This window comes from Aphis gossypii, chromosome 2 (assembly GCF_020184175.1).
Source record: "Aphis gossypii isolate Hap1 chromosome 2, ASM2018417v2, whole genome shotgun sequence".
In the NCBI taxonomy this organism is placed as follows: Eukaryota; Metazoa; Arthropoda; class Insecta; order Hemiptera; family Aphididae; genus Aphis; species Aphis gossypii.
The window spans coordinates 22,505,546-22,518,681 of NC_065531.1; the positions used below are offsets into that span (position 1 = coordinate 22,505,546).

The 13,136-nt window shown below is 30.0% G+C and overlaps 1 protein-coding gene across 1 annotated transcript in view; it reads right to left on the reverse strand.

Annotated features, from left to right (window-relative positions):
• Nucleotides 1–13,136, reverse strand: part of LOC114124370 (mucin-5AC) — a 38,518-nt gene that overhangs the window by 9,324 nt on the left and 16,058 nt on the right. The window contains 1 exon segment of the mRNA XM_027987600.2: nt 240–297. Coding sequence (XP_027843401.2) covers nt 240–297 — 58 coding nt within the window.

A 13,136-nucleotide genomic window follows, 5' to 3' on the forward strand; every position in this document is an offset into this window, starting at 1 on the left:
ATGAGATAGACATATTAACCTAACCAATAATACCATTCAAAAATTTAAAGATAATAAAATCTATATAGACGATCATCTTACGATTGTTAAACACATGAGTATTAATTAATATTGAATAGAAATTAAAAACTTATCATAATATTTCAATCGATTTCACATAATATTAGCTCTAATGTACAATAGAGCTTTATTTAGTAAAAGCCACACGGTATAGAGTGACGCATTTATTATGCACTTACGTTCGGCGTCAGATATAATAATTGACCCAAATATTAACAGCCATGGCAAAAATTGCATCTGAAACAGAAATTTACACATTGTAACGTTAGTATGAGTGCGTCGAGCAAAATAATATGTATAACATGAAATGTATAATATAATGTTATAATACAACTGCATATACATATAGTATAGATAGTTCGTAAACTGCACAAAAGTCATCACCAAAAAATATGTGTTTTCAACAGTTATTCAATAAACAATATTTACGTAACATCGAACGAACGCAATATAATATAGATCACGTGTCGGTAAATCACATAACACGAGACCATGACAAGACCGTGTCTAATCTCTACGTATGACTTTAATATATTTTATAGGATAAAAATCTGAATTTGCATACTCGCGGCGCAAGTGTGTGCCCGCCGGCGCAAACATAACACCCATTGTAAGCGTTAAATATATACATGTGCATGTATCGACGTCGCTCAAAACGATCCAAATTTGCTGAATAATAACATTGCATTATAAATATATACCCACCTATGTAGGTATAATAGGTATCTGTGTGTGTATGTGTGTGTGTGTGTGTGTGTGTGTGTGTGTGTGTGTGTGTGTGTGTGTGTGTGTGTGTGTGTGTGTGTGTGTGTGTGTGTGTGTGTGTGTGTGTGTGTGTGTGTGTGTGATCGATTCAAAACGCGCATACCTATTTCCTTATAATATATATATTGTCTTGTCGAGAGAAAAAAATATGTATATATTGCTTATTGTTTATACGGCGGGAGGGGTGGGCGGCAATGACGATAGAACGGGGAGCGGAAAATAAATCTATATACGTATACCTATACGTAATATTATGTTATTATTATATTATAAAATATCGTTATGCGACGAGTCGAATAAAATTTCACCCAAAACTGTGTCTTCGTCGTGTTTTATTATACTACTCGTAGAATATAAATCGTACGATAATAATATTTTGTATTTTGCAGTTCAAAAAATAATAACGTATAATGATATAGTTCACTTTGAATTCTCATCGATATTTTATAATTGAATATTTTTATTATATCGGACCGATCCGTCAGCCGCAGCCGCGGTTACAAGACCGCTGCATGTGGGTGCCGTCGGTGCCGACAATATTCGAGGCGCAAAACCGTATAATCTTCTGCACAATTATTAAAAAACTGTTCGGACAACAGAGAAGGCGTGGCGGTAAATACCTGTTATCACGACGTTAAAAAAATGTAGATTACCTATTAAACCGAAACACAATTTTTTAGTCTACGCAGTGGATTTTTTATAATTTAATAATTGTGTTATTTTTTTCCTTGCAGTTAAACGAACGTATTAATCGCGTCTTGTTGTCACAGTGTGTTTTTAGTCGAGATAATGTTTAGTTTTTCCCACTTCTGTATGATATAGGTATAGATAGTCTTATAAATAAATAATAATAGTGAAAGCCGAAGTCGTTGCGGGTTTTTTCTTCTCTCGTTAAGAAACCGAGATATCAACGACCTTCTGTATTCCCACCCTCGCTCGGACAATCCTTTGGTCTTACGCCGTTCGTACATCGTACATACGTGTATAGTATAGATACATGTAGTAGATTCATCACGAGATGGGCCGGGTTATTAATATTTAAATTATTATACCTACGACGTGCACAGAACGCGTAAACGCATCTCTGACAATATCGCGCGCGGTCTATACACTAAATATATATTAGGTAGGTATAGCGTGTAGATGACCGCAAATACGTTACGAATTTATTATTTGTATAATGACGTGTTCTTCAGCAGTCCCGTGCAGACATAATATATAATATAAATTATGTGCCGACTGCCGGGGCCTAACCGATGACTTCGTGTGGTCTTCGTACACGCGCAAAGTGCACCGAATAGTGGGTAGATACATGCCCTTTTAACCAGTTGAATACAAATTAGCCCGTGTACGTGTGATCTGCTGACTGCGTACCTATATAAGTGTACCTGTGTATATTATATTATTATAATTTATAATATTTATATTGCTGTCTTACGTGTGCCTCCTAAACTATTGTTCTCACCGTAGTATAATGTTATGCGTAGGTAGTATACTGTGGTTTCACTAGATTAATCTGATTCTCACGCGCGCGAGATCTGATGATACGTTTTGTTGAAATTATGTACTTTTAGATTCATTTCTCGGTTTCACGCGTTGATTGTTGCGAAGACACTCCCCAAGTAACATAATTATCAGTCTTGACAATATTATAAAACATTAGAACACCGCGCGCGGTGTTATTGCAGGTACCTACAGATAATAATATACCTTTGGGCAATGCGACTTTGTTTGTTACTCAATTTAAAATACTATAAACGAATTATTTTATACGCTACACATTGCGGTAAAAGAATAAAATGTAAAACGTTTTATGCGGATAATATCATAATCTTATGTATAAAATTTGCTTTACCAGTCTCGTTCTCACGTTAAAAACTACCTAGTTAGATTGCTGCGCGCGTAGAGAACTATATCTGTGTGGAAAAATGGCTCGAGGAAGTGAAACGAAAGTCTGTAATCATATTTTCCGAAACGTTACGACAGAGAATATTTTTAGAAACTTAAACTGTATTCGGGTAAAATAATTTTAATAGAAGCTAACAACACGTGGGTGAGAAATCATCGGTATACCTATCTACACAAGACAAAACAAATTTAAAATTTTTACAAAATATAATATGTGGCAACTCGCACGGATTATTATGAAAATGAACTATAATACGTTTGAAAGTTTGAAATATTCTCTCGTATTTTGTGGTACCTACATTTTAACCACCATTGTAAAGCGCAAGCGTATCATTATTACGGAATAAATGATTTTAATTTTCAATTAGCTGAAAATTTAAATTCATAATTTGTATAATATTATAAGAGAGTTTTGGTGTCCAAATGGTGTTACGTTTTTATGAACTTTATAGTGTTATTCTATACAGAATAAAAGAGAAATCTTTTACCAGCGTATTTATAATTCATATTTTGGATTTTGCTGAGATTGTAAACCTGCAGGAGTCAAACAAGTCCGCTGATTATTCGTAGAAAATCCAATTTAGTTATAAACGCATAATCAAGTTATGACGTTATATAATTGTTCATATATAAGTAATAAGTATAGACAAATGTTCTAAATAACATGATATCGAAAAGTCTCGGTGCAGAGATTGCTGCACAATCTGCAGTAATCATTACTTATGAAATTATTGTTGCTCATTAGTCATGTATAGTATATAAGCACTAAGTTAATAGGTATACCTACATGGACATCATCGTTTCGTGCACGTTCGTCGTAAAATATACAGAAATGTTTACAAACGGACTCAATGATGAAAAGCGAAAAACTATATACAATTCGATTCGCTAATCGCGTTTACGCTGTTACACTCATAACTATACAATAAGAACCTATACTTTTAATATTTTTTCGCTCTTTAAAAAAACTGCACTCGCGGGAGGTGGTGAATCGTTCATCCCGACGTCCTTGATGAGATTTACGGAAACTGATCCAACGTGAATTACAAGTTGTTTACTACTATACAATATACATGTATTGTAAACGAGCTCGCGATGTACCTACATAGACTCGTCAATCTCGTCGAAAGGTATATGTGTTTAGTATAAGGTATATTTATATATAGTTGAGTAAGATTGTCTTATAAAAACTATTATGAAATCAAAAAAAAAAAAAAAATATCACCTCGCACATTTTATTATTAATTTCCCCGTGTACAGTAGGAACCTGCCTAAATTAATTGGCCAGTTGTTGTCGGGGATTTTTTTTTTTTTGCAGTCTGTGTGGTATTGTATATTTGTATTATATTGTATTAACTATATATATATATTTATACAGTGTTGACGACATGACAGAAGGAAGACGCATTGGACACGCATAACACTTAACACTCGTTATAAGTGCGTTGATTCACTTCGAAATCACCGCTAGAGACAGGATGGATTACAAATTAACATTATATAATGGTAATTGTGTCAGGAAGTTACTTTTGATTTGCAGCGCGTAGGTAATACTCTGCAGGAATTCGCGATGCTTAGTCATATATATAGGTATATATATATATATTTAAAACGCTGAATTTCGACAGAAACTATACGCTGTACACATTTAACGATCGCATAAACATAAATTATGATTATTGTAGTAATCATGATTATTGCCGTTTGTAATATACAGTAGACTTGGAATTATTTATTTTTAATTTTTAATATATATGTAGTAATTTACTATAGGTAGTATCTGTTACATTATTTTTATCACTTTATTTATAGATTAAATATACACATTTATAACATATAATATGGTTAAAGTTATTTCGTATAAATGGAAAAAATTGCACAACACTTATTACACATTTTCGTTAAAAAAAATGCATATAATTATAGAATTTAAATTTGAATAGAATAATTAATATTTAGATATTATATGGTATACATTCTCAATAAATATCGCGGCGCCGGTCATAATTTTAAGAACGTGTATCTAGCTATAAATATATACATTCAGTGTTCATTTCAATTTTTTTTTTTTTTAATGAAAATCAATTACAATAATGAAGTATAACAATTAACCTAAATATTTATTTTGACCGCATAAAAGCCTTAAACGCTTAACCATTCTTGTTTAAATTTCCATACTTCTAAACAATAAAATCATCTATCCATATAAATTATTATAAAATACAATGCCCTATGTATTACACATTTACACATTATTTTACCAAATTTTATTTTTTACGTGTAAACCTATTCATAATAAAATCCTATTATATTCGATCGTCCTTGAATGATAGTTGATATATTTTAATCATACCACTTAATGATTTTTTTAATTATTTTTATAAACCGTTTAAAGAATGTGTGTCCATTTCAAATTAATTACTTATTTATTGCTTATCTATAATCCATAATTAAAAACAGTTGGCCATTTAAAGAAAAATACAACAAATTTTCGATTCATGAGTATTTAATATTTATTTTCGTAAAACTGGCTTGAACTTTGCATAATGCCAATATTTATATGATGAGTGTTATGCATTACGATGAATATCTAGTTTTAACGTTGAAAATATTATTTGACATACCTACGTATAAATTTCAAATTTAACCATATAATACATATTTATTATTATATTATATCGTTGCGTTTTATACTTTTATGTTTATATGTTTATATGTTTATATGTGAATAAAATAATCAGTAAATTGCGCGATTAAAACGAAACCGAATGTATGTATTTGTATAGATTCGACCAAATACTTTAAGATAATAATACTGGAAGGAGGCCAATTTTTTGATGGGAAATTATTTAATTTTTCCCTACTAATCGGTGCTACTAGAAATTGCAATAAGTATATGATACACAATTTTATGATTTTAGTTATTAGAAAAATTATTAAATAAAAATACAAAAATGTTTAAAGATAATAATCTTTAAACATTTTTAATAACTTATATTTTTTACAATTTAAAAAAATTATTATCATTAATTGATTATAAAATTAACCGAGCCTACTTTTAGATGTCAATATTACTGCATACCTGCAGTAGTGAAACTGTTAGAAAACACTGGTTTATTGGCAAGACTGATTTTTAGTGCTATTACACTATTTACACTATTAAATTAACACTGGTCTTCCGGTATTATCCAGCATCTTACAGTTGGTATAACAGTGGCGAAATCGAATTAGCTGATTTTTTGTGTTATTTGAACTTTAAGACGAAATTCAACAGGAAATTGTTTTTACCCCTGTTTGATCTTTGCGCATTTTACTCTTTTTTTACTCTTCCCCGATGATTGAATGCGATTGCGATCAACGAGTTGAATGAGCGAATGACGAATGCACATACGTTCATAATATTATATACGTAAGTATATAATAGCACTATAGTACCACCTGTGTGGCTGTGTCCTGCACCCATTATAAGAATTAACATTCTAGCAATAGATAGTTTAGATGAATGTATATTGTATCGCTAATTCTACTTCGAATCGGTCACATTCAATTATAGAAAACACTATAATAATATCTATAACATAATATTAGATTTAGGCGTTGCGCATATATTATATTGTAATACCGAAGTCTATAATATGATTACGTTCTTATGTCCGTTTGACGTAGTTATCATTCCTTTATATTATTATATATAATATTTTGTCTAAATAGGAGGTGTCGTACAACCAGTCTTTCGATAATAATAATGTTTGCATGTATACTTTCCTATATCACTGAGTGTGCCCATTAACGTTAATTTTTATTTTGTCATGTCACAATATTATAAATGTTATCTAACTTACTTATTATGCATAACAATGCTGTATAAACTATAAATACATTTTTAATTTAAAAATAAAAAGTGTACCCGTTTATGTATATGTATATACGTATTTCCTATAAAAGCTGCTTGTACTGTTATGTTATGTTATAGGACTGCTATTTTTTCTTTTTCGACAAGTATATGTGATATACTATTGCCTACACGTGTAAGCGCGTGTCCGCCTGTGTAAAAATTGTTTAGGCGACCTTTATGGGTCATCTTGCTAAACAGTGACCACTGCGCCGGAGGGCTCCGCCCTAGAGCATGGAGAGTAGTTTTCGATAATTACGTAAAACAATATTTTCACGTCGAAGGATAAAGCCGACAAACCGCTCGTGTCATTTTTACACCGTTTATAACCACCATGTCTATATAAGTATTTTACATGGAGCTCGTATATAGGTATACATATATTGTGTGTATCCATATTTATCTATCGATCTATCTATATAATGTATGAAATGATGTGCCGAAAAGCATAGGTATTCTGATTGCGACATATCAAAAAATATTTTTAAAATTTCGAATTTCAACATTACAACATCTAAGTTTATATTCATATACCTACTGGCTACCTACGGTTTTTTATACGTCTACAACAGATAACCACGGTAAATACGGAATATTTTTAACGATAATTAAGATTGATATAATAAAATATATTTTGTGTCCGTATTGAAACAATAGCATACGTCGTTGGTTTGCAATTTATTAGAATGTGTTGGCGTAATCAAGTAGAAATCTTAGAAACAAACATTTTCCCCGCACGTAATGGTATACACATAGTTAAATGCTATACATATAAGATTATTTTTTAATATTGTTAAAGTTTCTACGTCACGGTCTCTATCATATTACTACTGTACATTGACTATTAATTAATTAATTTCATTTGAAACAAAAATGATTTTTAACTTTCTGTGATAAATAATAACAAATTTTCTACAAATCGTCATTTTATAATAATAATCGTCTATTAAAATATTTGTTTGTCGTTAAAAAGTCATTACAATTTTCATTCCGTCTAATGCAGCAGCGTTTCGTGTCTTTGAACAAAACGCCTAAATAGAATTTCAAACGTCTATACACTTTGTTATTCCTACCATTCGTTTTTCGACAGATAAAAAAACATACGGAAATAAAACACAATCATAATAAGCCACGGCTCGCGTCTGAAATCGTTCTGACCTTTAGCAAAAGTCAATTTATCATTAGGTACATATAGGTGCGCGATGCATACTTAGATATGTTAAGTTGTTCGCGTCTCTAATTCAGACCATGTGTTATGAACGAAACACACATATAGTAATTATTATGATGCATAACATATCGTATTATAAAATATAGCCGTTAGAAAATAAGCGACATCGGAGAGTGACGATTATTTTATTATCGTTTCGATAATATCTTAATATTGTGAAATCGATCTGTGAGAGAGGGATACATACGTCCCATACGTCATACGTCTTTGCGGTAAACGATTACTAAGGCGCGTATACGTAACGGTCGCGAGACTTTTCGCAGCCATTTGAAACCGGTTCCCGAGGAGGCTTTTGGCGGCGATCGTCATATTATAGGCAAAATCTTAATGTGCGATAAGATTTTTTTTTCAAATGTGTGGTGGCGTCGATAATCGAACGATTATTATAAGTACGACTGTACGAGTGAAAGTTGTGGCGCGGCGCTTGTGTACAAATACATATAATACGTACAACTCTGCTGCAGCAGGAGAAGCGCTCGTTTTATAATTCCGTGGTCGGAAAAGGTCAATGTTGCCCGGACCGTTTGAACCTCGTACTTGGACGCTGGCGTACCGTGGGTTTGGAAATCGACGAGGAATGAAAAATAAACCACTCGGACAGTGGTCGGGGGCGGTCGCCGATATTGCACCGCGGTTCGCTCGCGAATAATGCGTGTGCAGCGATACGTATAAATAATATATAAATATCGTGAATAAAACGTGATGAGATATTTAAGAGAGAAAAACCTGCTCGCAGGTTATTATACACGTGCACGATAATTACTGTTAATAATGTACAAATTATTATGACCCGCGATGATTATATTGACTATACTCCCACGATGGCCTGCCGTACAATATTACGTTATATACATAATATTATGGTCGACGACTCACACGGATTTTGAAACGATGTCTGTGCGGTATACCTATTTATATTATATACATATATATTTGAGATACAATGGGTTAGAAGATTTATGACTTTGCAACTATTGTTCGGATTGACGGGCGGATTTGTGAAGGTGAAAATCTAATAACACTATAAATACTTCGAATAAAACGCTACGAAATCGATTAAAAAATACGTCTCTGCATAAAAAAGCGAATATTTGAATTGTTGCGTTAAAATGTTAATCGTTGTACATTCATAATTCAGATACCAATGTATAGTAGTCGCGATAAAATTTTTTATGTTTTTTTTTCTTCTTAACACAACTAATGATCATTTATGAATATTGTTAATATAAATACTAAATAATTTGCAGAGATACGAATGATACGAGAACCGATACTTGCATTTTGCATATAAATTTATTTATTCAATTATAATACTATAATAAACATGTTTATTAGTGCACTAAGTAATATTTATGTAAAAATATGGGAAATGTTCAGTGTTCACTTATATAGGTATCTACGTTATAAGGATACTCCAAGTATGTGAAAATAATTGGTTAGATCATACGTATGTAGGTATATATAATAGAGTTTAATTTTTTAAATTATATTCGTTGTTTTTATAATTATTTATTATTTACGTATATCATTATAGATCTTTTATAACCTATCGTAACCTAACCACATAGAGTTTATACTTGGACGCACTACTAAATCATTATTTAGAATTTCACATTAAATTATTAACATTGTATTAAACGAGCAAATCGTGTAGTAAAAGAAACTATAAATTATTTTTATTTCTCAAGTATGATTAGCATTGCAATGTTCACGGATTTTAAATTTTTACTTCAATTACTATATTATAATTTAGTATTGTATAAACATTAAACATGTATAATTAACGTTTTGAAAGTACAAAATTGCCCTGCACGAATCCCACGCAGCAGAGTAATTATTATTATTACAACAAATTTACATGAATGATGTTATATTAAATATTGTTTACACTAAAACATTTCGACAAAAATTATAACTGTTAAATTATTTATTTCATAAAAAATATTTTCGTTTTAGTTAATTGTTTATATATAAGGCGTGTGCATCTTCTCTTTTGCAATAACTCTTATTATTAACACATTTTACACTGTTATCGACTCTATAAATAATTGTATCGATGTGAACACAATATGCACCTACTCATATTTTTTAGCGTTATTTATTGTATATTATATGCATTGTGTTCATTAGTTCTTACGTAAAACTGTTAAGATTGAAGATTTTATTATTCGATCTATTCAGCGTATCTATAAAATAAAATACAAACCAACTAACATATATTATAAAACCTGCTGATGACGACTTGTTAATCGTGTAATTGCACTATATATTATAAATTATATGTATATATAATGACGAGAATAATGTTACGAAATAACAAAACGTCAAAAAAAGACTACGCGTGCGCCTTAAGCTTTGAGTTGATATAACATAATATGAAGATATAGTTATTTTAATTAGCGAAAATAAAAATGACCACAGACACGATCAATTTGTTATCGTTTAAAATAGATGGAATGCCGTTTGGTTAGTCTACAGGGAAAAAAACACCCAATACGTAATCCATATCACCTTATAAGTTATATGAATACAACGATTATGGTTATATGCATATGATATACATACTATTATATTATACGTAGGTATGTGATACACTTTCACTCTTTTCGAATGATCGATACAAATGTATCAATACATGAGCATGTTCTTTTGATGAATTAGATTACGTACCTATAGATATTATACTAATATTATAAACTATAACGTGATACGATTCAAGGTCAATTTGTACAGAGTACTATACCTAAATTATACATAAATGTATTAATTTTACATCATCTGTGAATGTTGCAGTATGACTGTAATATAAACAATAAGTTTTTTTTTTGTCTAAAGTTTATCATTACAAACACATAACTATTTAGAAAGTGTAGATTTTTTAAATAGTGATGTGTGAAATAATCACGTCATGCATAATAGTATATTATATTTCATAGATTTATTTATGTTTATAGTAGTAAAAATTGCTCGTGGAAAGAACAACATATTATAGACGATGCGCGACGATAAGTCTTAATTAGCAAAATTGAAAAAAAAAATGTTATCAAGTCTTGTCACTACAGTATACAGTAGTATTTAAAACCTCAATAATTTTTGTATGTTCCCTTCCCCTTTACATAATCAGTTTATAAGCAAAACATTACCGTCCTAGACATCACCTTCTGTACATAAAATATTTATATTTGTAAAATATATGAGGTACAAGTTATTAATGTTAGAAGATTGAGAGACAAATGACCTTTATTAAGCGAAAGTTGTTATTGAAAAATTTATAATATATGTATCATATATGTTTGACCACAAATAATAAAACAGACCGCGTTCTTCATTTTATATACATCTCTATGAATAATATGATATCCATTATAGTTATCTTCTTTAAATTACTATGGTTTGATTGTTTCACCACCAATCATAATAAAAAAAAGGTTTTAGTGAAATTATAGATGTTTATACGTAACAGGCAGGTCCAAACAATATTTTTACGGCTTCACCACTTACACTTACAGGCGTCTTAGGGAAAGTGATATTTATAATATATTATGTTATTCAAATATTTTCATTAACACCAAATGTATTTCTCGTTTTGCTAAGAAATCAAAATATTTGTTATTTTAAACATCTAAGTAATCATATAAATAAATTTATAATTATAATCTTATTTTTATATTTCAAAAGTTCAAATAATATTATTCTTAGATTTTGATCACACTTCAATATAAATGATTCATAGTTGGCTTATTTTACATAAAAACATATGAGTTATTATTTAATCAAAAACGTGTTTTATTAAATTTTTGAAGCATAATCGATTAAAATGTTTTCAGAGTAGCTCATGAATCTAAAATGTTAAAGAATTTAAAAATTATATTCCATTAACATAAGTTAAATACGTTTAAATTATAAATTTCGATGGAAATGTTATTTTATATATTTAAATGGATAAATAAACTAACAAACTAACTAACTAATAAATTAGTTTGTTAATTGTATACATTAAACATAATAACTAATAAGTCAACACTTAGCGCTCATCAACTCGAATATTATTTTAAAACATTAACAAATACAATACATAATCAATGCTCAAAAATCAAAATGAATTTAACACTAAAATCCTATTCAAATTATTTTTCGATGTAAAATATCAAATTCAATCACGTACATAATAATCGAATTTAAAAATCAATTGACGAAGTTTAATTCCACTCCAATCGATGCAATCTATTTTACAACTGTATATAAGAATATAATAATGTGTTGTAGCAGGTATAATATAATAATTAATATGCTTCCATATCATATAATAACATAATATGCATTATATGATCAATAATAATAATTTCACGGTTAATTTTTAATGCAATATATTATAGATACATTCGCGACCCATTCTAATCCAGAGATGCTTCGAAATCATCCAAGTTGTGAATATATATTGTAATACACTATACAATACTAATAATAGCAAGAATTGGGCACATCAACCTCACCCACGCATCATCTATACCTAATCAAGTACAATAAGAAAATCCTAACATACATATATGTAACAACATACAGCGACAAATTTCACACAATCAAATACAATGCTTCCACATTGCCAAAAATTCTTCTCGTAAAAGATGACACGTCTTAAACAACCTATATCTACATAATACTAGATAAAGCAGCTACAAAAAGACAGTACACAAGACATTTTAAAATCATTTGCATTGATATATACAATTATACAAATATATAATATAATTATGATATTTTCATTAATAGCATAATATATATAAATATATATAACTACCCAATGTAATTTAATCATAATAATATAATAAATTTATAGTTAATTTGAGCTTGTATAATATATTTATATTTTAAATTTAGGTTTAAGAAAAATGACCTATAGGTAGTAGACAAAGTCTTTACGCTTAATAAAAAAAAAAAAAAAATTATAATTAAAATCGATTCCAATTCAATGCTCGCACACAAAATCATTTCTTCTACTCGCATGTATTCTTCACCCTTCTTCGTCCTATAAATCTATGTGGTTTCGCACGTTTATGTACATATATACCTGTATAACAGTGAAAGTTCACATTGCTTTCACATTTCCCAGTTGGCCACACTGCCATATGACATTTACGCGTTAGTCGTCGAGGTGTTGCGTAAGTAAATTAAAAAATAAAAAATAAAAACACACGTGGGACTACAACTACCTAGTACGGATGTATACTTAATACCAGCTATTCTTGCAATTGTGCCGCGGACAAGAGACTTGAACGCCCG